The sequence below is a fragment of the Bidens hawaiensis genome, unplaced genomic scaffold, assembly GCF_021521415.1.
Source record: "Bidens hawaiensis isolate Kalapana, Puna unplaced genomic scaffold, B.hawaiensis_p1.1 tig00001692_1, whole genome shotgun sequence".
In the NCBI taxonomy this organism is placed as follows: domain Eukaryota; kingdom Viridiplantae; phylum Streptophyta; class Magnoliopsida; order Asterales; family Asteraceae; genus Bidens; species Bidens hawaiensis.
In genome coordinates this window covers 2,726,227-2,753,095 of record NW_027491096.1, presented here as the reverse complement: position 1 = coordinate 2,753,095, position 26,869 = coordinate 2,726,227, and the positions used below count along the sequence as shown (strand labels likewise).

At 34.4% G+C, this 26,869-nt stretch overlaps 1 protein-coding gene and 1 long non-coding RNA gene across 2 annotated transcripts; both read left to right on the top strand.

The window, feature by feature from the left end:
• The first annotated feature begins 2,574 nt into the window (after positions 1 to 2,574).
• Positions 2,575 to 3,020, top strand: LOC143594217 (uncharacterized). Its single transcript, XR_013146289.1, has 3 exons — positions 2,575 to 2,655; positions 2,738 to 2,902; positions 2,989 to 3,020. It is a non-coding gene; the product is annotated as an uncharacterized LOC143594217 (long non-coding RNA).
• A 14,489-nt stretch (positions 3,021 to 17,509) lies between these two features.
• Positions 17,510 to 17,948, top strand: LOC143593851 (glutathione S-transferase T3-like). The gene is made up of 2 exons (XM_077073341.1): positions 17,510 to 17,579; positions 17,659 to 17,948. Exons 1-2 carry the CDS (start codon positions 17,510 to 17,512, stop codon positions 17,946 to 17,948), a joined length of 360 nt encoding a protein of 119 aa, XP_076929456.1.
• Positions 17,949 to 26,869: the final 8,921 nt, after the last annotated feature.

Sequence of the window (26,869 nt, the reverse complement as noted above, 5' to 3'; positions counted from 1 at the left end):
GTCGAGAACTATATTGTTTGAAACTCCAAGATGGAATTGGTGGTTTTAACATAATTGATCACTATGTTCAAAACTACCAAAACCCCATGGAGAATCCACACAAGTGGGACTCAACGCTCCTGACTTGCGAGGAGGTTACAGACCTACCCGCTTCATACCCAAAGATCAAGCAGAAAAGTCGGGAATTTCTGCGTGACATTAGGAAAACCGCGGGAAGAATCTCCACGGAAAACCTTAAAACTAAAAACCCTTTTCAAAACCCCTTGCTAAAGTCCAAAAGTTCACCTCACTTATTAATAATTCATGAGAAGAACATTGGACTGGGGGGACTTGAAGAGGTAGGTCCCAGCAGAGCCCAGTTGGACCCGCAAGACTCACCTTGAAGAGGGACGTCTGCGCAACGACCAACTGCTTCCGCAGAACCCACCATGCTCAGAGAAGCGCGCAGTACGCCAGCTGTACCCGCAGGGAAAGCCTCCCAATGGTGAAGTACCCCGCTTGTTCCCGCAGTTGCGGATACAAGCCATCAGGGAAGGCTACCCGCACTGATAGCAAGGCTACACGCACAAGGCACTAACTCTTGCTACTTCAGTAATGTCACCTGAAGGAATGAGCAAGGCGGGAATACTCCCGCCCAAGTAAGCCAGTCCGTATGCTTTTGGAAGATCTTTTGTACTATACCTGCCAAGGTATGGGCAAAACAGACGATCTGACCAAAACAGCCCATGAACCAATCACAGGGTGACAGCTCACCGACAACAGTACGAGGAGGAGCACCCTCTAGTACTGTTTGTCACTATTAGCCGCTGCCTACTCACCAACCCTTACTATGGGACGTGCGTAGCCTACAGTTGGTGGAACAGTGCATAGCCGGCAGTAAAGGAACAGTATACAGCCGACCTTGTCACTATCGGCCGCAGCCTATCCACCAACCAGCATGGCTTGTGCGTAGCCCACTGTTGGTAGAACAGGAATACTATTCAGCCGGCTGTACCTTCTTGGAAACCTACCCTCGGCTATAAATACTCCAACACCTTGGAATGGTAAGGACATCATCTGATATCTCATTATCTTATCTTCTCTAGCAATCTCTTAATATACACTTATATTCAGAGCAATCTAGTCTGATTCTCACGCCGGAGGGTGGTCACAAGGAGGAACCCCCCCTTCTCAGTGACGAGCTTACGGTGTCTGTTTTGCAGGTCACCTGAAGAACAACTTCCTTTGCTGGACCTCATCCTCGTGGGAAACATTACTTAACCCCCAGATTATCCGTAATCTGCCCGGGGTCACTTAGTGTTTCTTCAACGACCCTTTATGGTATTGATAATTTACTATGCCCTCAACTGTAATATTGACACCAACCCGCGGGTTATAAAATCTAGTTTCAAAAAATAACTCATATTTGTAAGTTTGTCATCCAACAATCCCAAATGAAAAAAAACCCACCCCGCCTAAAATTCGTTCCCTCATTAGATACTACTATCAGACATATATCTCTCTAAAAATCTACTGCCAAAACCACGATAGCGCTATCAGACTCAATACAACCGCCGATTTATTTCTCCATCAGTACCGTCACAACCACGCCACCACCACCGCTGCTACAACTGCCACCGCGGTACCACAACCGCCGCTATTCTGGTTAGTTTCTTTCTCCCTCTCATCTGTCCGGTTAGGGTTTGCTTTATCTACTGTTAATTGCTTTGTTGTTATATGGGATTTACTTCTTTATGTTTGAAATCTGATTAGGGTTTAATATTGTTAATTACTTTGGTCCACTGTTAATTGTTGATTTCTGTTAGGGTTTAATGTTGCTAATTAGTGTTGTACTGTTGGGTGTTTACGCTAGCTTGTAGAAACATATTATTTGTTTATGATTTGCTACATGGTGTTTTATTGTGTATACAATTTACATTTGGGTTAAAAGTTTGATTTTGTTTTTTGTCATGGTGTTAAGTAGACACAAATGGGCATCGATAAATCATGGATTTCATTTGATAGACTATTAACTGCATATGACGAAGGTGTGGAGGCCTTTCTAGAGTTTGCACAAAGCAATAATCCAGATAATATCATAATTAGTCATTATTGTAAAAGGTGTGGTATAAAGCAAAGACTGCTTTCTTTTATAGTGCGTGGGATCCAAAACGAAGAAAAAGACGAAATTATGGTCGGTTTTGCGCGATAACACTTTTGTTAATCTTTAGTTTATACATTTTATTTTCACTTGATGTGCATATTTATTGCTTTAATGCTAGTTTGGTTAATTGTTGGCTTTCAGAGAATCCAAACCCTTAAAAAGAAGTTCTATTTTCACTTTCAAGATTATGTCGATTTGATTATTGGAAGGTGCGTGCTGAATTGATTAGATTCCTTTTATGCCCTTTTGTAAAATCTTTTTTTGTCATTTTTGCGTAGGTGCAATTTCTGGACCGACATTACTTGCTAATCAAGTTTGGGAGAGTTGATGGAGCGGTAAGTATTGTGTAAATTATTAAAAGAGAATTCATATAACATTGTTACATAACATGTTTTAAGTTACAAATAATTATTAAAAGTTTATTCATATAGGTGTCACGAAACGCTGATAGCCACCCTGCATTCTTTGCTGTATATAACATGGAATCAACAGAAATTATTGCATTTTATCAGGTCTTCATTTAAAGGGTAATTTTTTTTATATATATTTTTTTTGTGTAGCAAGTTAACTAATCGGTCTTCTAATGCCTTGCAGATGTCATAAGATGAGCTGTATCTGTTGTTTGAACAGTACTGTGATCATTTTCATATACCGTCAAAAAGTTCCCCATATATGAATTTTATATCATCTCATTCCAACAATATTCATGCTCTAGAGCAACTAAAAAGCAGTAAAAATAAAGCTACAAGCTTTCCGTTGGTAAAAAACTATTCTTTGACTTTTGTGATCAAATATTATTTAGTTTTCTACAATTGATCTCTTATTGTTGATTTGAAATTATGCAGTTTATTAAGAAAGTGCTGGTCTCTTTACCGTTGCCTTATTTTGATCAGTCTCTTTTTAGATTTGATGAAAAGGTGCATTTTTAATACTACCTATGACATTATAAGCATGTGTTATTTCATTATTATTTTTTCAGTAATGACTAATTATGATATTATCTGGTTGCAGCTTATTTCTGCAGCCGACCGACATCGACAGTCAAAGGATCATCCAATAATCAAATGCGCGGGCGCAGATCTCGCATGCGCAGGTCTGTTGCGGGTCGGTTAAGCTGCTACTTGCTGTTCGATTAAGCTGCTGTTAAAAAACGAACTGTTCAACAGACCTGCTTGCTGTTTCGGGTCTGTTCAGTTAAAAAACGAGCTGTTCGGTTAAGCTTCTGTCAAAAGACCTGCTTGCTGTTTCGGGTCTGTTCAACAGGCTAGACCCGAACTGTTTGGTTAAGCTGCTGTCAAAAGACCTGCTTGGTTCAGTTTTTTTTTTTTTATATAATTACACACACAATCAAAACACAACTGTAAGACCCGAACTGTTTGTTTTTTACCAAGCAATATAACCATCAAAACACAACAATGACATCATCATAGTGCCCTACAATTCCGGGTTTGAATTTTCATTTAAATAATTGTTAGTAAAGAAATTAGGACCAAACTGTTTTGACTTTAATTGGTTTTCGGTTTTTGTAGAAAACACTAGGTGGTGGTTGTATTAGATATGAAGACTACTACTTGCTATTATTTGGATTCGTTAAGGCCTATCGATGTCTGTCCGGAGCTGAAGCAAATTATCGATTCGTCAATAACAATGTAAGTATAATTTAGATGTTTAATTATGTTTATTTTGACTCAAATCGTTTCAACTCGACCAAATTTTGAAGTGTTTTGTTTGTTTAATTTTCTTAGGTTGGGGGAGGCAAAAGTGAGTACACAGATGCGGATATTGATACCGTTCGAGAGGAATGGTCAAGTTATACCTCCTAATTTATTTTCTAGTAGCGATATATGTGTATGCTAGCTTTTGAATATTAACAAATACTTTTGTTAATTAACTTCGGAATATTTGTAACATTTTGACTTACGTTGTGTAATATATATATAATTTTGATGCTATATTTGTGTATTTGTGTAATTAATGTGAAAATTAGTAATTATGCAATATATATTATATAATATTTTTTTTTTTTAAAAAAGGTATACGATGACACACATAAATGCTTGTCATAAACTGGTGTCATAAATGTGAGTAACGAAAGCGTGTCATACTTGTATGTCATAATGAGTGTCATTAAAGTGTCATATAATATGACACGCAGGTGTATGCCATAGTTCGTTTATGACAGAGGTTTCAACAACATGCATTTGCGTGTCATCTGCACCCATCAATGACACGCAATGTATGTCATTGAAGGTTTTTTTTCTGGTAGTGAAGGCTCAATTATATGTGTTCTATTTGAGAAAAATGCACTAGTTCTATTTTATATGATAATGCAAAAATAAGGCTCTATATTATGTGTCTATGAGATGTTTGGTTCAAAAGCTCAAAAAGTCCCCTGTCTAAGTGTAACCATTAACTATGGATTTAGCCGTGGAAATATCGAATAGTACTATTGGGTTTGGCACCCCTTATCATGGTTAGTCGCACTAATCACCAATCTGGAGGATCGAATGATAGCAATATTATCCAAATTATAACCCGCCTAGCAAGAAGTGGGGCAAGGATCTCAGGTCAAGGTTTGGTTATAGTCTCATGGAGTTACATAGTATTCGTATTCCCTGCAGGTGTACGAATTTGTTTGTTTTTGCTTGTTTTGGTTATCATAGGCTCATGTAAATATTATCAATGTTTTCGGAAGGAAAACGATCAAATATTATGAATATATATACATTTATACATTATCAATGTTTCAGGGAAAACAATCGAACATTTTAAATAATTTACAAATTACAATAGTTTTCTAGTAAAACTATGAAACATTCCGAACTAATTATATAGTTTTTGAGAATAGCTATGAAACATTATAAACGCATATACGTATAACCGCTTTCAAAAGGAACTATTACACTTATTTACTATCGAGGCTTTCAAAAATATATATCATTTTCATCGTGTCAATAAACTTGTGAACGCACAAACTTTTTGTTGACGCTTTTAAGTCTATTCATTTAGGGTTAGAGATGCTCTTTAAAAGTAATATGTAATGTCTCTTTCGGTTTGTCTATCTATAAAAAATTAATCAAAGTATTCAGGTGCAATAAATTCAAAAAAGGTACTAAAGTTGCGTAATTAAACAAACCATAGGTATAAAAATAACACTTAGCCCAAAAGAGAAAATATATAAAATAATCAAAATTACTAATTTGCCCCTTATTTAACGGACAAGATAGACGGGGGTTAGAAAAAGTACTAAAATTGCAAGTTTTAGAAAAGTGAGGTAGCCATTTGCAATAAATTCAAAAACGGTACTAAAGTTGCGTAATTGGACAAATCACAGGTACTAAAATGACACCTAACTCTTTCTCAAATTAAGTGAATGCCACGTGCCAATTTCGAACAAAAGACAATAAACATATTACACAATGACTACAACACAATGATAGGTAGAAATACAATGTTTAAGTACAAAGACACAATGATGCAATCTTTGTTTTAATTTTTTATTTTTAATATGAGTACCAATTAAAAATACAATGCTCAAAATCTATAACACAATGCATAGAAAAACCCAATTTAAAAACAAAATGAACAACTAATAACACAATATAAAAAACACACTAATTTTTTTTATTTTATATAACAATATGATATTCATATTAAAAATAAAAAAAAACGTTTGCTATTATGGTGAAATTTTTTCTAAAAAAATGTCATACAAAAAGTTATATACGTTTTAAAATGAAGAGAGAATTGACATGTGCCTAACATGTGAAAGAAGAAACTAATAATAAATAAGTTATTACCTTCATACCTTTCTCATCAATTTTCATTCTTAAATTAATTTTTACCACAAATCTAAAATTAATGGATTAAATTAGTTATCATTATTTTCATTTTTGTAATTTAACCTTATCTTTAAATAGTAATAATTAAAATTGTGATGCGTGGGACCCAGACTAAAGAAATTAGTGTCACTCCCTCACAAGATGCCAAAAAGATGAGTTAGCCGTTGCTCCATAAACTTGACACAAATACCCCCAAAAGAAAAGAAAAGAAAAGCCCTAAATGAAGATAGGAATGGCGGATGAATTCTCATTCACAGACAGTGACGAGGAACGAGCAGTTGAAGATGTTCTCTCTGAGGCAATGGACCACTCCGTTCTCGAACAAATCGCCAAAATCAACTGCTCCGCCGATGCCCTACCTTCCGACCTCGAATACCGCTTCCGCAAACTCAAATCCAAATCCAAATCCTTCACCGGCGGAAGTCCAAACGAACGCAACCTGCATCTGAAGAAATCGCCTCCGTACACCGAATATTCCGACGGAAATCGAGATTCGAAAGCGAAACCTAAACCTAAATATTCATCATTTAGTAACCGCTCTTGTAAATCGAATTATAGTTCTAGATCCGGTTCATTTAGAAGCGTGTCACCGGTGCGAAGGAGTATTTGTTGCTTGTGGAGTTCCCCGAAGAAGAAGGAGAAGGAGAATCAGTCGGGGGATGATTATGATGTCGACTTCTTCAAGACGAAAGAGCACAAGAAAATAATGAGGAGGGCGATCAAGGAAGAAGAGAAACTTGCTAAAGAAGCTGAGAAGATTGTCAAGTGGGCCAAACAGGCGTCCGATAGAATGATGGATGTTTCTGCTCTTGATGATCAACTACTATTTTCAGACCTTGAAGATGATACCAACTGATGCTTGCTTTTACTTTACTGAATTCATTAAATATACAACAAATATTATCTTATTATAGTTTTATTCTCATGCTTGTTAGGGTATAAATAAATGTTATCTTCTTATATTATATTGAATCAGCTCATCATATGGTTATATTAGTCTGTACTGAGAAAGGATACCAACAGTTTATTACTCACTGATTTTATCATTGCTGACCTGTTTCATCCAAAAGTATTATCAACAAGGAAAACCAAATAAAATTAAACAAGCAATAATAAAATTTGCAAATTAGAAGATTGATTTCTATCCCCACGTCATTTGGTGTTGTGGCAAAGGTGGTTTAATAACAAATTGAAAGTTGGGTGTTCAAGCCTCTTAAAACAATGCGTAGTGGACAGCAAATTAGAAGAGTTTTGGGTGACATTGGGCTATAACACCCCCACCCCTAAGCTGATATGTGGGGTGATAAAAGGAGCTGGGGACATAGATTTGTCGCCGGGTAAGGGTTTGAAAATTATATTATTTTATTATTATGTGTGTGTAATATATATCTATTATCTATTACTATATATAATATATATAAGAGAAAGAAGATTGAATTGTTGAAATTTAAGAACTTTACAAGTATCAGTTGCATAGATTACAACTCATTACTGCATAAAAAGTCTTATGCCGAAGTTTGAATAGGTATCTATGTGATATTTGCTTCAAATCAATTCCATCAAAATTTTGAAATCCTGCCAACATGTGAACTCTTTCTGTCTGACTCTCTGCTTATCCTTTCTTTCCCTCACCATTTGATCTCCAACCATCATCTATTCTAGAAACCAATTTACAGATCTGCCACCACCATTTTCTAGATCTACACGAAGAGATCGAATCCAGCTGTGAGTTGCTGAAAAACGGGCCTATCTCTCATGGCTATCTTTCTCTACCCTTGAAACCTTCCCTCTCTGACCTCATCACCTTAAGATGCCGGTGTAGTTTCATTCGCTGTGCTGCCAGTGGCGGAGGTACCTTGGTGGAAGGGGGTCGGCCGACCCCTGTGAGAAATTTTTTTTTAGTGGTATATATGTGTTAAAATTCCGGCCGACTCTCATGAAATTTTAATACTGACCCCTGTGGATTTGAGAATGACCACCAACAGAGAGAACTTGAAAGGAAAAAAAGAGTAAACCAACCACATTTTCCGGAAGCCGGCGCGAAGAAGTATTTTCATGTTGCAGTTAAAGAAGAATAGAAATAAGATGACCTAATTTAACATTTTAAGGATGTAATGGGCCTTTATTAACTCTTCCTCACATCACACTATTTTACCAAAATTTAATATGACATGTGAAAATAAAGATAATGTCAACAAAACATATATTTATTTATGAGTTAGTTTATTTATAACCTAATATATAATAAAAGGCAATATGTTTTTTTTCCCAAAATTACTTGCTCATTTATTTCGTATATGATTAGTTAACTTTTTAACTTTTAATAAGCATTTGTTTTGCTTTTATATTTTTTAATATATGAATATCGAACGAATGATGTTATGATTAGATACCAAAATAAAAACTCGTAAAAACAACTATAAATATATTGTATTTTAATTATGCCTAACTAATGACGTATCATGTATTTTTTTTTGGTTATATGGTAATATGATATGTTGTGTGATTATCTTTTTTCACATGACCCAACCCGACTTAAACGACCAAAGCGAATCAAAAAAGAAATTATATACCGATTTGACCCGACCCGTAAAACCGAACCGGACCGAAGAAAAATTTATATAGCGAAAAGCAACTGAGTACTAACCCAAAAGTTTTCCGACCCCTGGAAGAAAATTTTTGTATCCGCCACTGTGTGCTGCCGGGTTAGTTCTTTGTATTTTTATGTCTCGTAGTTTTGTTGAGCTCTTGAGTTTTGCTTTCTATTGTTACTGAAATCAATTTGTAGTTGCAGTTTGGATGAATATTATTAATTTTTTTTCTTTTTTTTACATCAAAACAGAAGGTAAGCGGGCAACAAACTGCGCCGCTACCCCTTTTTGAATTGCAAAACCCAATCTTTTAAAAACTACATTAGCTGATTTTGGAGTCATAACATTACTATGCATGACCCACTGAACACGAGTAAGTAACTCCACAGCTTCAGGCGCGAGGAAGCCAAAAGTGTCAAAAGCAAAAGGAATAAATACATGATGGTTGTCAAGACACGCCTTCTCATGTTTTACCATCTTGCCTGAAGCAGCTTTTAATGCGGCTTGACCGACTGCGAAACCACTGCTCTCCAAGCCCACCAAAATGGTGAATATTGGATGTCAATTCACCATTTTGAGGTAAATGTTTTATTGTTTAGACTATGCGCTATGGGCGTGAAAGGGAGGTGGAGACGGGCGCGGTGGGCTCCAAACACCATATTCCCTTTTATCAACATCTCTGAGTCTTGTTATGAAACCTAGAGTCCCGGAGTCATTTTTATTTCCGTCAAGGCAGGAGGCCATAGGAAGGTAATGATTGGATTGGTCACTCGTCACAAAGGTTCAGAGACAATGGAGATCTAAAGTATATATGTCTCATAACTGTTATACTTCAATGATTTTACTCATTTTTCCTTAAATCAAAAAACTATAATCTTTGAAATAAAAAAAATCATGAAAACAATATCTGCTTTACAAGGCTCTGATACCAGAAGTGCGGATATCTTGTTTTCATGATTTTTTTAATTTCAAATATTATAGTTTTTTTGATTTAAGGAAAAATAAGTAAAATCATTGAAGTATAACAGTTATGAGACAGATATACCTTAGATCTCCATTGTCTCTGAACCTTTGTGACGAGTGACCAATCCAATCATTACCTTCCTATGGCCTCCTGCCTTGAGGGAAATAAAAATGACTCCAGGACTCCAGTTTTCATAACAAGACTCAGAGATGTTGATAAAAGGGAATGTTTTATTTCATAACTGTTCTTCCTGAAGGAAGAACTTCTGGATATTTACATCATTTTCCCCTAAGGGGGAGCTTACGCACACATAGCTAAGATTACAAGGAAATTAATTTTTTTGGGAGAGTATTCGATGCCTCTATCCCTTACAATTCTTACATTATATAAGAAAAACACTGAACGTAAAGTTCTTTTTGTTTACGTAATTATCTTCATAATTGAACCCATGCAGGGTCCTAATTACGTGTCCTCCATTATTCGACTGAGAGGTTGTCGCTTTGCCTGCTTTATTCACATGCTTGCTTTTAATCAATGAACCCATGTGTTGGGTCCAATTCACGTGTATCCTCCATTATTTCGTTTGAGAGGATGTCACTTTCTCTGCACTCTTCACATGCATGATTTTCTATTATGCGTGCCAGTTCTTGACACAATAATTTTTTAGTGGCTGGACCTACATCAAGTTGATTGAGAATGATTTGTTGCTCAATGGTCTCTATTGCATGTTTTTCATGAACAGGCAGGGGGGGGGGGGTTCCACTGTAACTAGTAATTATGCAGTTTTGGTTGCAGTAATTAATTTTCTTAAAACTTCCAACTTTAATCTGCTGAAGAGTATTTAAGATTTTTAGATACCCATTGACTCTAATGGAGACCCAGTTGCTGATATATTCTTTTTCTTCTATGACTTTGGAAGGTTGAACATTTCTTGTTTTAGCTAAGCCAACCTCTAATAAATGTAAAGCGGGAAAGCTTTTTCCTTGATACCAATCTGGTAATGCAGAAATGCATTCAATATAGATGTTGGCATCTTTGGCTGCTGCAATCTTTTTTCTGAAGGTTTTTATAGCCTTCTTCATGTCTTCTGTGAACAAATTGATTTCTTGTAAATTAGCAGAGAGATATATACATTTAATTAGTACAACAGAAAATGCTAGATAAACTAAATGAGGATCAGATCTTGGACATAAGTTAATAGACTTTTTGATATCTTGTCTTCTGTGTATATATTTTCGACTTCAAAGTCATCTGGGCTAAGAGCCCTAGCTTTAGACCAGACTGATCGGAATTCGTCCAAACTTATTAGGTCGATTTCTTCATTCTGAATCTCTATTCTTTTTTCTGTTCTTCTTTCAAATGGTGAATTTGAAAAGTTAACCGGTGAGGTTCTTGTTGTCTTTACTACAGGTATAGGATAGATAGTAATTCTTAATGGAATTTCTTTTCTTCCAAATTCTGCAGAAAATCTTGTGGCTTCTTGTTGGGCTTGTAACAAGGAGCTGAATTTTTTGTAGGGAACTGATGTATTCTGGACATATTTTGAGACAATAGCCTAGTCTTCATAAATTCCTCTGTGGTCTCCTTAAAAAATGACATAGAATCTTGTCTTTTGATTTCCTGGAGATGTCACCTTTTGAGCATAGGTGGTTTTAATAGTTTTTGGCAAACTATCAGCCGTAAACGGATTTGAGTTGTCTTTACCGGATCCGTTTGCTTCCGGACTAGAAGATGATTGTGGCTCATCTTTTGCCGCATGTATGCTTTTTCCCAAAGCATCAGGGATCAACGGACTTGATTTTTCTTTACCTTTAGCCGTTTGTAAAGAAATAGATTTTGTTTTAAGACTTTTGTCTTCCTGTACAGAATTTACAGTTTTGGTGTTAAGCAAATCATTGTATAACACAATTTGCTGTTGCACAGCTTGTAATTCTATCAAAAGAATTTTTTCTTTTAGGCGTAGGGCCTTGATTTTTTCTTTTTCTTCTTCCATCACAATTCTTTTTCAAAATGTGGGTGTGATGAACTTTTGAAAGAGACGCATTCTATTTATAGAAAAAAATTACGTCATTGCTTGCGTATTTTGAAAGTCACGTGTCAAGCTATCAGGTAGCACATTTTTTGGTCCTTCAAGATGTTCAATATTAAAGGAATATCTTGAAAACCACATTTGCCATCTGACTAGGCGTCCTTGCTTATTATCTCCTGAAATTTTTGTTTTTAGGAAATAAGTGAAGTTTTTATTATCTGTCCTGACTAGGAATTTTACAGGGGTTAGATAAATGGAAAACTTTGAAATTGTGTTTTTTATCGCCAGTAATTCTTTTTCATTACTGTGGTAATTTCTTTCAGCTGGTTTAAAACTTCCAGATGTGTACTTACAAATTTCCTCTCTATAAGCTGTTTTTGCCTTTAATACCCCACCCCAAAAATCATTTGAGGTATCGGTTTCAATTATAAGGGAGTCTTCTTCTTTTGGAAGATAAAGTCTAGGAAAACTTTTTAAGTTTTTCTTTATCTTTTTAATGTAATCTGTATCGGCTTCTTTCCAATCCCATATATAATCATTTTTTAATTTTACCTGTAGCGGCTTTCTGAGCTCTGCAAGCTTCGGAATGTAGCTTTCGACATAAGTTAAAACACCAAGAAATCTTTGTAGATGTTTTTTATCTTCTAAAGTATCTGGAAATTTATGTAAATTTTCCAGAATATGTTTTTGTGGACAATGAGTTGCTTGATCTATTTCCAGACCTAAAAAGTTTATCTTTGTTTTAAAAAGATTTGCTTTCTTTTTTGACAAAATAATTCCATATTTTTCAATTGTTTTTAAAACAGATAAAACATGAAAATAGTGATGTTCCTCAGAGTTAGAAAATATTATGATATCGTCTACGTAGACGGTACAATAATCTTCTAATCCTCTTAAAGCATTATGCATATGTCTTTGAAATATGCTAGGTGCTTGTTTTAATCTGAAAGGAACCACCTTTCATTGATAATGACCATCAAGACATGTAAATGCAGTTAATAGTTGAGATTCTTCATCTAACAGTACCTGCCAGAAACCACTTTTGCAATCGAAACTATAAAATATGGTTTTTTCCTCTTAAGAGGGTTAGTAATTCTTGCATACAAGGAAGATTATGACTATCTCCTATTGTTGCTGCATTAACCGCTTTATAATTTACGACCATTCGCTTTTTTCCTCTTCTTTTTTCAGCTTCATTTTCAACTAGAAAAGCTGGTGACATATGAGGTGACTTACTTGGAACAATTAATTTTAGCTCAAGTAACTCTTTAATTTGTTTGCTAAACTCTTCTCTATCTTGTGGACTGTATTTCATTGGTTTTACCCTGATCACAGTCTTAGGATCTATTAGTTTTATTGACGCTTTCATCCAGTTTTTGGATTTTTCTAGGTCAATGGGATTTTCTGAGTATACTTTTTCAAGTAGTGCTTCTATTTTTTGATATTTTTGTATTTCTATGAAATACCTTTCTTCTGGTTTTATAAATTTTTGAGTTATATTAGTACCAGGTATTTGCTTTATTTTTGAATCTTTTTTCATTGAGTCAAGAAAATCGGGGTTTCCAACCCGAAGTGCTTTGGTTATTTTCTTAATCAGAATCATTTCTTGATTAAGATGGAAAGATATTTTATCTAACAATTGTGTAAGGGTCCATACAGCTGACATAAATTATTTCCAATGCGTAAATCTATTCCTGATTCCTGTTGATAAATGGTAGGAATCGGGAATGGTTCTCCTGAAATGTAAACTATAAGATTTCTACAAACCTTATTTAGTTTAATCGTTTCTTCATTAGTTATTGTTACTTTAATGTCCTTGGGTGTTTTTTCCTAAAGTTGTTAAGGGATAACATATTTACTTGCTAAACAGAGACTTGCTCCGGTATCAACATAGCAATGTAAAGTTATCGTTTTATATCCTTTTAGAAAAATTTTTCCTTTGATATAAATAGAGTTGAGATTGGTTATATTAGCATACACCAATTCCTCTTGTTTTAAAATATTTTGACAAAAATGTAATTTGCCTAATTCATTTTCTTCTCGCTTAGGGGTTGTAGTCATTCTGAGTCAGTAGAATCGTCAGAAGAGTCGTATTTGACTGTTAATGAATATACCTGAGTATACCCATCGTAAATATTTTCAGAAGGAAAATATCCTTCTTCTTCATCTTCTAAAATGAGCTTTGTTTTTTCTGGGAATTTTTGTCGGTTAGGACATTCGTTGGCATAATGTCCTTCTTCAGAACATATCCAACATCTGCATTTTTTCTTTCCTTGCGGATAGATTTTTGGTTTTTCTTTTGAAAAATATTTACCTGGCGTAAATTTTTTCTTCTTGGTTTTCCAAAACCTTCTTTTTGTTTTATATTTTCTTTTATATTTCTGTTTGAAGTATTTTTTTATCTTTGGGTGGGTCACATCCAAAGGATAATTGAGGTGTTTCAGTTAAAGTACTGCAACATTTTTTGTTAAATCTTTTTAACTATTTTTGTTTATTGGAGAAATCACAATAGACTGCAATTTCTTCTTTAACAATTCTTGTAGCAAATCTGAGGGAATGCATAGTAAAAGAATTTTTTTCTTTATTCCATCTTTCTTTGGCTTTTTCTCCTACTATGGGGATTTTTATTAAGTAGGCTTCTATCCAGGAATGATATTCACCCGTACTTAACTTGTACAAGTTTTGCTCAAATAAGCAAGTGAAATCATCAAAAAGACATATATCACATAATTGTGCTTCCGTAAGATTTTGTCTTGCCTTTTCCAGCAATTTTTGATTTTCTTGGTCTTTATTTGTAAGAAAATCAAGACCTAAAAACATCATATACTTGGCGTTTATTAGTTCATCAAAGAGGTCTATATCATTCATGTTTTCATTCCAGGTTGTACCTTTAATGAAATCTTGAATAATTCCGGAAGATTTATGTTCTATTAGTAATAATACTGCTTTAGCATTAGAGAACTCTTCTGGATTGGATTGGTTAATGAGACTAATCTCAGTATTCCATTTGTCTATAACTTCTTTTCTTTTTTCAAGATCGAAGATACAGTCTATTTTAATGGTATACCTTTGTGATAAGGCATAGAAAATTCTACAATTTTCTTTTTGTGGCTAGTGTAACTAGTACTAGCCCGATTTGTTCTACTATTATACAAAGGAGTGTATTCTTCAGAAGAATTTTCATCTTCAGTTATAGGTTCTGGTGTTGTATCTTTTTCAATTTTAGGTTCTTTTATTGTAAAAACCTTTTTTAGAAAATATTTGTCTCTAAGACTTTTATTTTCTGCAAATTTTTGTTCGCATTCTTTATCACTTAATGACATTAGTTGGACTAGTTCATGTATTTGTTCAGCTGAGCCTATCTCTAGCTGGTTATCAAATATTTGTTCTAGTTTTTGAGCGATAGAACTCATTTTTTCGTTTTGTTAAGCTCTTGAATTTCTCTTTCAAGTTTTAACTTTTGCTTTAATTGCTCAGATAGAGTTTTTAATTTGTCACCTGGATGCATACTCCAGTCATCCTGAATTATGCTGAATTTTTGAATTATGTGACACTTTTGTATTTGTAGATCAATTTCCAAATTTAATAATTTAGACATCTCACATGGGTTTTTTACTTTTAAAGGCTATCACATGGACGTTGTCCTTTCATATCAGCTTTTAAAGAATTGTATTTTTTTAATATTTTATGGTTCTTTCATACCAAAAGGCCATTTTAATGCATTTGGACATTTAGAACTTCCTAATGATGGATTTTCTACATTAAAGTTAGGAAAAGAGTATTTCTGAAATCTTCCTCGTTCGTTGAAGATTTTTGTGTGTTGTTCTACCTTTTGAGGCTTAGCTTCCTCTAATTTATCAATTTTTTCTAAGACATCCTTAATAATCTTTGCGGCTATAGTCTCTAAATTTTCATTGGCAGATAATTTTTCTACTTTATTAATTAAATCTCTAATTAATTCTTCTAGCTTTAGAAGAGAACTCATGTTGTGGTTATTAGAGTTCTTCTCGCTTTAAGCTTAGAGAGTTTCTTTCTAGCGGTAATTAATTCTTTTTTAAAGAATCTTATATTGTGAGCTTTTATGTTATCTGGTAACATAAAGTCATATTTAGTTTGGTTTATTCGGCCTTCATATATTAGAATTTCACTTTCTTCAAAGTTAATTGCATCATCTAGAGCTTTAACTGCTTCTATGATTGGGGTTAAAGACATTATATTCCTATAACCTCTTTAAATATTTCTCCATACTTATCTATTCTTTCCGACATAAATCGTATTAACTGTACTTCTGTAGAAGTGGAAGCTGGTTCTCTAATTCTTAGAGTGTGTCTAGAAAAGCTATGTCTAGAATTTGTTTATTTCAAGCTATGTTAATTGCCCAATTTTCTTGAAGTTGTGAAGGTTCAGTGAATTTACTTTCTTCTATTGTTCCTATATCTGAGAATATATCTTCGATTGTTATACTCTGTTTTTCTTTATACTCTATTGAATGAGTACTATTGGTAATAGCATACGATATTAGATAATTAATTGTAAATACTTTATTTCCTGGTTCCATAAGATCAGTTCTTTCGCACTGATGTATGAAACTAAGAGTTTTGTCGAAATCTTTTGAATCTCGATGTAAAGCAAATTTAGGGTATACAGTAAACATAAATTTACCATAAGCTAAATTTCCTTATACTGCCCCTAAGAGAGCATCTTGTCTGTTAATGATTCTATTATCAACAACAACCATTTTTATAGGAAAATTAATTCCATCTCTGAACTGTGCTTTTAGTAGGATTTTTACTGCTCCTATATGCACCATGTTCATTGATTTTCTTAATTCGGGTTTAACAGTCAAAAGTCTTTTTGCTATTTCTCCTTTTGTTAAGAGCGGCAAAAATACTTTTCCTGATGTATCCTTTATGTCTAATGAAAATTCTTCAGTATTAAAGCAGTAAAGGATTTTATTCTTCCTTAAGAAAGCCTTTGAAACTAGGCTTTGTAAACTATTAGGTTGATTAAAAACCTGTCTATTATCAAGCTTGAACTTTAGCTTGCTTATTTTTGTTAATTGGTCAGAATTAATCATGTAATCTGACTGAAAACCTCTTTCATTTTCACTAAAGTTGATAACTTCAGTATTTTGTTCGTATGATTCTTCAGTATCATCTTCAATTAGAAAATTTTTATTTTCCATTTCAGCTGAGCCTAAGGCTTAGTGTTTAATTTTTACTGAGCACAAGGCTCTAACATTAATTTTTAAAAAGTTGAGCACAAGGCTCTGATACCAGAAGTGAGGGGAGGGGGAGACGGGCGTGGTGGGCTCCAAACACCGCCGAGGGGCGCCGATAGGTGGGGCGCGGAGGGGGGAAAGGTGGAGGGAAAGATGGGCGCGGAAGGGGGGTGAGGTGGGGGGCCCACCACCAACGGTAATATAGCCGTTTAAAAATAAAAATTAAAATTAACATTTCTATATAAATTCAAACCCTTTTCTCAATTTTACTCAAACAACTTTCATATTCACACCAAATTTAATCATCTTCACAACATTCATCTTCACACCAAATTTAACCATCTTCACAACATTCATCTTCACACCAAATCATAAACCCTAACTCGAACCCGAACCCGAACACGGGCTCAAGCTCAACACCGAACCCAAACCCGAACCCGAATCAAAACCCGTGGGATCTGAGTTGTATGTGGTGGGCTAGTTTGCTCGCAAATAACGTCGACCTCAGCAACCCGTTCTATGCAAACCAACAACGACCGACGATTCCTCCACCCATGCCACCGTTTACCCCCGATATGTTCTTTCGGGCGCCAATGCCGTATACGTCCTCGCAAGTACCACAAACCCAAATACCCGAAACGCAAGTCCCGCGTCCAAAAATAAGTCATAAAAAAAAGAACCCGGGTGACGTTCGAACAACCGAAAAGGGCGAACGACAAATGTGGGAAGCGGGCGAGGTAATGGCGTTAGCCTTAGCGTGGATCGACTCTTCCGAAGACTCGATTCAAGGTATATAATAAAAATATTTATATGTTTTCCATGTTATATTTTTTTGTTTACTAATATTAAGCTTTTATATGTATCGAAGGTGACGACAAACATTCGCCGGAGATTTGGGTACAAATACGCACCAAGTTCTTTGCTTTAATGGGTCGAGGAGAGCATCGCGGGAATGACTCCGTCTACAAAAATTGGAAGTCATTACGCACACAAATAACCGACTTCACAGCCGTTCACACCCACGTGCAGAACAACAGAAAAAGCGGCATGGGCGATGCTGATGTGTTGGAGGCATGCTTAAAACAATACAAAACCCTTTATAATAAAGATTTTAGCATGTTGGATGTTTGGAGACAATGCATAAGCTTGCCAAAGTGACATACGGTCCCGACATCATCACCATCGCGGCCGTCCAAACGGTCAAAGACAACGTCTACTTCGGCCGATCAATCGCTGTCGCAGCCCATGTCCGATGGTCTTTGTCAAATTAATCTAAACGAGTTGGATTCGGAATTAATTTTTGACGAACCGGATGAGTTGCCACGGCCGTTAGGAAGAGATAAAGCCAAGGCGGCGGCTAGAGGTAGAGGATCTTCGTCCAGAACCACATCCTTTAAGAGTTCCGACACGAGCTCGCATCTTGAAAACTTGGAGCGGAGGCTAGCCGAGATTGCCAACATTAAAAAACAAAGACAGGAGGGCCTCATGAAGGTGCACGAAGAAAGAAAGGCGATGCTTGCGAAATACAAAGCGATCCACAAAGAGCGAACGGAACAAAAGGAACTCGAGCTCATCACAAAAGATCTATCGCATCTAGATCCTGTGTCGCGGGCGGTGATGGAAAAAAGAAGAGCAAAGATATTGGCCAAATATGCAAACGAGGACGAGGACGACGAGCATTAGTTATATTTTTATTTGTAGGATTTTTATTTTTATTTGTATTGGGTTTTTTATTTATATGTTTTTTATTTTTATTTGTATTGGTTTTTTTGTTTTATAAAAAAAATAAAATAAAAAAGGTTGGGCTTCGAAGCCCCAGTGCCTACTTGGCGCTGACGTGGCATTGTGGAGGGGCTTCGAAGCCCCGTACCATAGCACGCAGCCTTATCCAGATTGACATAATAGTTCTTTGTTCTCTTCCGATGTCTGTAAAACATGGTCTTTACTTTTTATGGTTTTGAAATTTATTTCATTTTAGTTTGGTTAATTTAATTGATTTCATGTTAGCCAAGCAAAATTGTGTTTCCAGATTTGGTTGAAAGCTCCAAAGAGAAGATAAGGTTGAAGAAAAGATACCAATTTAGTAGCAGAAAACGTCAAGAAACTCAAATTAAGGAGAGTTGAGAGGAGCTGAAGTTGATTTGGAGCATAATAAACTGACATTTGGACTTTATATTAAATTAACCAACAAGCCAGATTGAGTTCGCTCATTTGCAGACCGTGCTGGCACAAATCAGGCCGTTTACATATCTAGCCAGGCCGACTCTCATTTACAGACCAAGCTTGCCCAAATCAGTTTAGTATTTATAAAAAAAATCACATGATTGAAAGTGGAGGGATTTTGACCTTATTTATGGTCAACTTCTGTAAAATTTAGATACTTATGTTGCCGGTTGATCCGTTTCAGCTGATGTTCAATTTGACATAAAATTTGCCGTTTGTTCATTGGATCTTATATGTCTGGACTAACGAAGGTCTCGATAGTGGAATCGAATGTCTGGTAATTCACCTTTTTTACTTCAATATTTTTTATAATAAAAGTTTGATATTCATTGCATAATCAAATAATCATTTTCATCATGTGCTTCACAAAGTAATTTAACGCACCTACTTTTGCAATGTTGTTTGGATGACGGTTATGATATCTGTCAAAGTGCGTTTACATTGCCTGGAGACCTTGCATGGGTAATTTGGTCATTATATCAGTAGATCCAAACGTTCATGTTGCTTAATAAGTTTGTTTTTGTTTTGGTACTTTTTTTATTGGGTTTGTCCGATTCAATTGCGTCTTCGTTTAGGTAAGTTTCTTAATGTTGCTGCCAAGCAACTTGTACAAAATGACTACTAGACTCCTTATTTGGTTTATATTGTTATTAGCATTTATTATTAAATAATATAAATGCCGAAGAATACAACTAAATTGAAGAAACAAGAGAATGCCATGCTACATGTTTCTTTATTATTTTTATTTGTTAAGTTTTGATGCAGCTAGAGTAAGAACAAACAGTAGGGGTGTGTTTGGTTTGGGTTGGCTTTGGGATAAAACCTAACTAAAACCCAAAACTTTGGTTTTGGAATTTTTGAAAAGTGTTCGGGTTGGCTTTGATGTTATTTTATTAATCTTGTGAAAATAACGTTAAAAGTGGTTGAAGGTTAATCAGACATCATGTGGTGGCGTTGATAGCCGAAAGACAAGGGTACATGCACCAATCGTCCGGGGTGCTGATGGTTGAGTGTTACGAGCCTTATGTCCAAGGCTTGATGCAAAACTACTATCGAGACGGGGGTCTTACCGGAAGCAGCGTCTCTATTCCTATGATAGAGGTAAGGCTGTCTACAACTTACCCTCCTCAGACCCTATCATAGCTTTGCTATTGGTGGGATATACTGAGTACGATGCCGATGATGATGATGATGTTCGGTTTTTACAAAAACATAAAACTAAGTATCGGTTTGGTTTTTTTCGGTTTAATGCACACCCTTAGCAAAAGGTAACAGAAGATGCTCACAGATGTGTTGAGCAAGATGTTGCAGCCAGATCTATGCCACTGGAGTGCTTCAGGTTAATTTACTTTAATTTATTTATTGATCAATAAAAAATTTAATATTTAATATTTTAACTTTTGTTTTTTTAGGCAAGCTCTGAAGCTGAAAGTGTAGTCATTTGTATTACGGTTGCTCCTAATAGTGCAGTCATTTTTCTATATTTTGATATAAGTTAAGAGTGAGTTTTTAAATAATGTTATAGGCTTTTTTAAGAAAGGGGAGATTGTATAACAGTCAGCTTTTGACTCGAATATCGTCAATGGACCGGGCTAGGAACAAAGGCGTTTAAAATCAAAGAGGGCTCATTTACTTGATGCGATACTGTAATAATAGCCTGTTCAAAGCTCATTCATTCCATGAGCATGCTTGAGATTAAGTTTGAAATATACTTATTGACTTATTGGTGTTTTCAAAGCCAACAAGTTAAAATGTGTTTGACAATCACAAAAGTCTAATTTATTTTAGCTTTTTAAAAGGGTTAAAAAATAGTTTTTTAAAAGCCCCAAATCATGACTTTTCAAAATGGTTTTTTGAAAAAACTAATAAGTCAATAAACAATTTTTAAACTCAACCCCAAACATGCTCTAAGAAGTTGGACAAGGTGTGCGCCCTAATTAACTCCCTAGAGTCTTAGCTTCGGTAGAGGTGAAAAAACTGTTTCCCAAACCGGAACTGAAACCAAACCACTTTGAAAAAAGCCGTTAGAGATATATGTTCAATGGTTTTCAAGAGTTGTTTATGAACTGATGATGATAAATACCACTTCTATGTTGCAACGGGCTTGCTTATTTTATATGGATATTTTTTCTATAGCAGAATCATTGGATGAGTTATTTTATTGTATCAATTTATTGTTGTTTATTTGCATTTTTTTTTTGGAAATTCTTTGTACAGTAACGATTCTTTTATTAAAAAAGTGTTGTTACCAACTTGATTAAGAAAAATAAAGAAATGTTAAAAGATGAAATATTAACCGTCAGGCTTTTTAAGAATTGATTTGTCAGGAAGATGTTATAATAGTTAAATGGACATTTGCATTTTTTTTTTTGGAAATTCTTTGTACAGTAACGATTCTTTTATAAAAAAAGTGTTGTTACCAACTTCATTAAGAAAAATAAAGAAATGTTAAAAGATAAAATATTCACCGTGAGGCTTTTTTAAGAATTGGTTTTGTCAGGAAGATGTTATAATAATTATACGGATACAAAATATTTTTACTTAAGATGAAATAAACCAAGCATTCAATAAGCTGTTTCAAAGAAAAGAGAATCCAATAGCTCAGTTCACAAAAGAATACTTGAATGGAGAAGGCATTTATAAATGTGGAAGGTTTTTAGCTTATGAGTTCTCGATGATAAAAACTGGTGGTCCAACAATGTGGATGACGTAATTTAGAAGTGTAAGGCAAATGATATACTGATTTCATCATGATCAAGTGGTAGACATTCGGATGTTAAATTTTAAATTACTAAGTTTGTAAGAACTTTCTAATTTGTACGATCGGTCTTTTGTTTTTAATTTACTATGTTTATGACAAATATTTTATTATTTATCTGTTTGTTTTATTTGAAACCCTAAGATTCTTAAACATTTAATCCGTTCCATGTTCGATCATTTAAAGTTAGGGTTTTTTTGTGGTTTAAAATGATCAAAATACATATAACAATTACCTGTTGAAGTTATGGGATGAGGGTGAACGACGAGTTGGCCGGAAACCAAACTTGAATGAATGAATTACGGATTTTTGAGTGTTTGTTAGATGAAATTGATGATATGGACGAGTTTAGGTCCTTTTTATAGTGTCAATTGGAGCGTTTAAGATTTAATGCTCGTTATTGGATTTTAACCAAACGGCCGGCGGTTTCACGATTTAATTCGTATTTTATAAGCCGTTATTATACGTCTAGAACGATGATTAGTAGCTTCCGTTATGGTCTAAAGTCGTTACGGGTTTTAATTGAGAATGAGACTACTTTTGAACCAATTATCATAGAGCCCACTGACTCAGAGGAACCAGTTGTCAAGGAGTCAGAAGAAAAGAATAATACAATTGTTATCAAACTTTTTGAGTTGAAAAGACAAAAGATTGAGAAGATGGGAAAGCCAGCAGTAAAGAAGGTATACAAGAGAAGAGAAAGGTGAAGACAATTGAAACAGATGAACCAAGAATTGGGGCTCTTGAAGGCATTGATGATGAAATAATTATTGAAGAGGAAGAGGAACAAATGAAAACAAATCCAAGAATTATATTTTTAATGAAGTATGGAGTAGATTTTGAGGTCCTCAAGAAGCTGTCTGATGCTAATATTAATCAATTTGCTGAAGAAAAGGCTAAAGAACAGAAGGAGAAAAGAGAAAAGAGAAAACAAAAAATTATCTCTTGAGTCTGGAATATGAAAAAAACATCTTGAGAGGATGACTACAGAAGGCATCACAGATGCAGCTGATGGATGGAGAGATAGAGTTTTCAAAAGGAAGTGATGTGTTAAAAGTAGTTATAAAATTATTAAATTACACTAATCTAGACACTAAGTAATAATTCCAGACTCTTAACTTAACTAAAATTACTAACCGGCAAGTGGACCGGTCGACTCCAGTACAGCTAAGTAAGTCCGGATATCGAACCCACGAGACTCTTTAAATTACGTAAACTAACTAAATTAGACATAACTAGAGACGCGACTATTTATTTATTATTATTTTGAGAGGGGTTTAGTGAAAACTAATTTTAAACTAATTAAGAAATATAAATAAAATAAACAAAAGACAATTAAAGTGATTTGAAAACAGATGACGATGAAAAACCATCTAGGCTAGAATCCCCAAAGTTTCAATTATCAATTAATTGGAAAAATGATTTGTTATGGAACCGGGATCATAAAATAATCATTTAAAAGAAAACCCTAACAAGACCCCTGACCCTTCTCAAGAAGGCACCTATGGATTTCTAGTAAATTCTTAAGAACACCGATTTTAATATTAAACTTCCTTACGGTTATCTAATTAATTATGAACGAATACCTTTATACGAAATCCTACCTTACAGCGCAAAAATCAAAGGCAGTTTAATAAATTCATTTGACATTAATAGACAAAGTTGAAAAATCAAACCTAGACGACTCCATACGAAGAACTAAATCTAGCAATCTTAATCAACCAAGACCTATCAAATAACCTGTCACCTTACAGGTTTTTAGGTTAGCAACACACTTTTATTTATTTGGTTAATAATATTGTTTCTATAATCTTATTATAAATCAATCACAAACTAGTCAAGAACACGCAGTAAATGACCTAACAGAATCCTATTATATGACAGGCAATCACCAAAGACTCTGTGAAATAATAAAATTCACCAAATAAAACCAAACACACATATGCATCAAATAAAAATATTAAACTATTTACTGATTCATAAACCCATAACGAAAAGCAAATCCCAAATAAAATAAAACGTCAATCAAAGGTTCATCATAAGCCTAGGCGGTCTAAGGGTTTAGCCAACAACCATACTCAAGAACAAAAGAAAGTAAATAAGTTCAAATAATAAATTCATGACAAAAATAATGAATTCAAACCAAATAATAAAGATGCTTGGATGAGTAGGTATTGAACCCGGATGCTATCTGGTTGAACCAAAGACTTTCTCTTATGACACTAAAGTCAATAATGATGATGTCGTCGTCTTCTGTCTTCTTTTGCGGATGCCCTTCTTTCTCTTGATCGAACTCCAATAGGATTCTTATTTTCTTTTACTTGCGTACCAATTAATCCTCCAAATTCCGAATGATAATCACTTTTTATTAATTCCCTTATATAAGGTAGCGTGTCGGCTAACTTGAATTGTAAGTGGACTTCTCTGATGGGCCTTCAAACCCATTTCTTAATTCATCGTTTTGAGCTTGGCCCACTATTTGACTTGAAAGGCAAACCATCTGATTGTGTTGAATGTGTGTGCATAATTCATCATTATAAAAAAGTGAGTGCTAAATTGAACATATAAAAACACGTGTGATCTATGTTATGGTTTGGATTCAAAGTAATAAAGTAATTTTATTGAGCTAATAAACTATATGTATGATATCATAATAACGTTTGACTAGCTCTTTAGTTTACTTTTTTTTCTTTCAATTTACATTCAACTTCACATTTTTAATAAAGTAGTTAATTAATATATTATTATATTTCATTGTTTCAAAACTAATAAAAACTACTTCATTTTAGCTCATAGTTTATTGAAATCTTAAAAACCCACATATGAACTAATTAAGAATAATATTTAATAAAAACCTAGCTCAAAAGTGCTTAAAAGTGTAAGGAATATTTAAGTAATAATATGTATATTTTAGACGATATCAAATATCTCCACACTTATCTTTTTTCGTCCCTGAAAAAGTCTAATTGCAATGGGATCAGAATCGGAGAAATACAGTCTTAAAAACATATTAGGTTATCTTAAAATTCAGAACAACGCAAAAACTACGATCACCGATATTGATGTTCACTTAAACCCATGCCTTTGTTTTTACTGGGACAAGTAAGATCCTATTATTATTATTATTATTATTATTATTATTATTATTATTATTATTATTATTATTATACAATCTAATGGAACCCACAGTCAAGACCCGTTTTATTTTAGATTTTACCGGACCAAGCCACCCCGAATTAAACCTCATACATAGCAGAATAAAACTTTGTTACACATTTTTCATAAATAGCTAAGACGATCAAGGATATTGTTTATCCACCTAAGTTTAAGCATCAAAGTCTACCAAGCAGCCATTAGATACGATTAAGGTTCAATTATTCAACTAACTAGCTAGTGTTCCCCACTATATGACATACCCCCGTTATCAAGCAACATCCCAAAGTCCATCTCCATAGGTGAGTATGCACGACTTCATCTGTAGGGCTTACATATGACATGTCCCGTGTGGTCCGTTTCTTAATGGTAATGAGACGCGAGCACGGGGAACCCATATGACTAACAGCATGTATGATCAAGTCAGTAGTGAATTTGTACTTTTAAAGCACTTTGTGATCATGTTTTATGACTTATAATTTGGCAGATAAACTACATGTTTGCTCTTTATAGGCTGTTGAAATATCCATAAATCCACTTAGGAAATATGAATACACAGATGAATAACTGCATACAGACCCATGGTCTCCGAACCTCGGAGCATCCCATCAATACAAGATTTAAGGCTATAAAGCCATATGCCTATGAAGTGTTAACCACTAAAACTAGAAGTATCAGATTTTAAGTTTATATCACCGGCTACACGACATACTCTAACGTTAAATCTACCCAAGCATCGTATGATAACGTATTCAGATTTCTTTAAAATTCATAATTTTCTACAATCAAACTAAAAATGAGGCTTGAGTATGACTGACCTTTCATCTCGTATTTTATACAGACTCAACTTGTTTCCCACTAAAATTCATATTTTATCGTTTTAAACCAACTATCAAACTGCCCTTTCATTCTCAAGGCTGAGCCTACCGACACATCCCAAGTTAAGTGCATGTTCTTTAATTACATCTTATTATTAGTAGTTTGAAAAACCGACTCCCGATAAGTATCCCCATCTCCCATTTATGTGCAAAAAAACAATTTCAAACGACATTTTTCAAAACTTTTTTCAATTTTTTTAATTTTTTTTATATAATTAGAAACTTAAACGAAAAAAACTAAAACGAAAAAGCATATGTATTCCCATCCCCACACTTAAAATTTGCATTGTCCTCAATGCAGGGACGGAAACACGACTCAAAAATTTAAAACAAAACAAAACCTAAAAAAATACAAAAATAAATAAATACAAAATAAAGCTAAAAATAAACTAAAAAAATAAAAATCTAAAAAAAAACAAAGTAAAAAGGAAAAGATTTAGCTGGTAATATGCGCATGAAATATGATGCCAAAGTCTTTTTCCATGTATGCCCTCCAACTCCGAACGTGCTCAACAACCAGTATCTCCTTCTCTCGCACACAAATGGAAGCGGCAACAATACAAACAATATTTAAAAACTCATCTTATCAATTTGATAGGTGTTAAACTATCACACCCCGTTGAGCGGTCTGCGGAAGCGTAAAATGGAAATGCAACAGACTGGTATCAAATACATTGTTCATAAAGAAACATTAATAACTAATTTACAATATATTACATCGTTCTAACATCTTTTACAAACTAAGTGATTCAATCAAACTAGTCCGTTAACTACTTCACTGCATACTCGAATGCTCATAGCATCGATCAAAATCCCAACACGAAACACATAAGCAATCTATTCCACATTTTTTATTACCTGAAAAGCATGTTTAAAAAACGGTCAACTACGAATAGTTGGTGAGTTTCATAAGTTTAACGAAATCAGTTCAGCGTACCATACAGTCATAGTTTGTATGTACGTGCGTATGTAAAAATATGTATTTACGTTTGTATAAATATGTACAACCGTATCCTTGTGTGTGCATATGCACATATGTAAGTTTATAATATGAATTCGAAATTTCG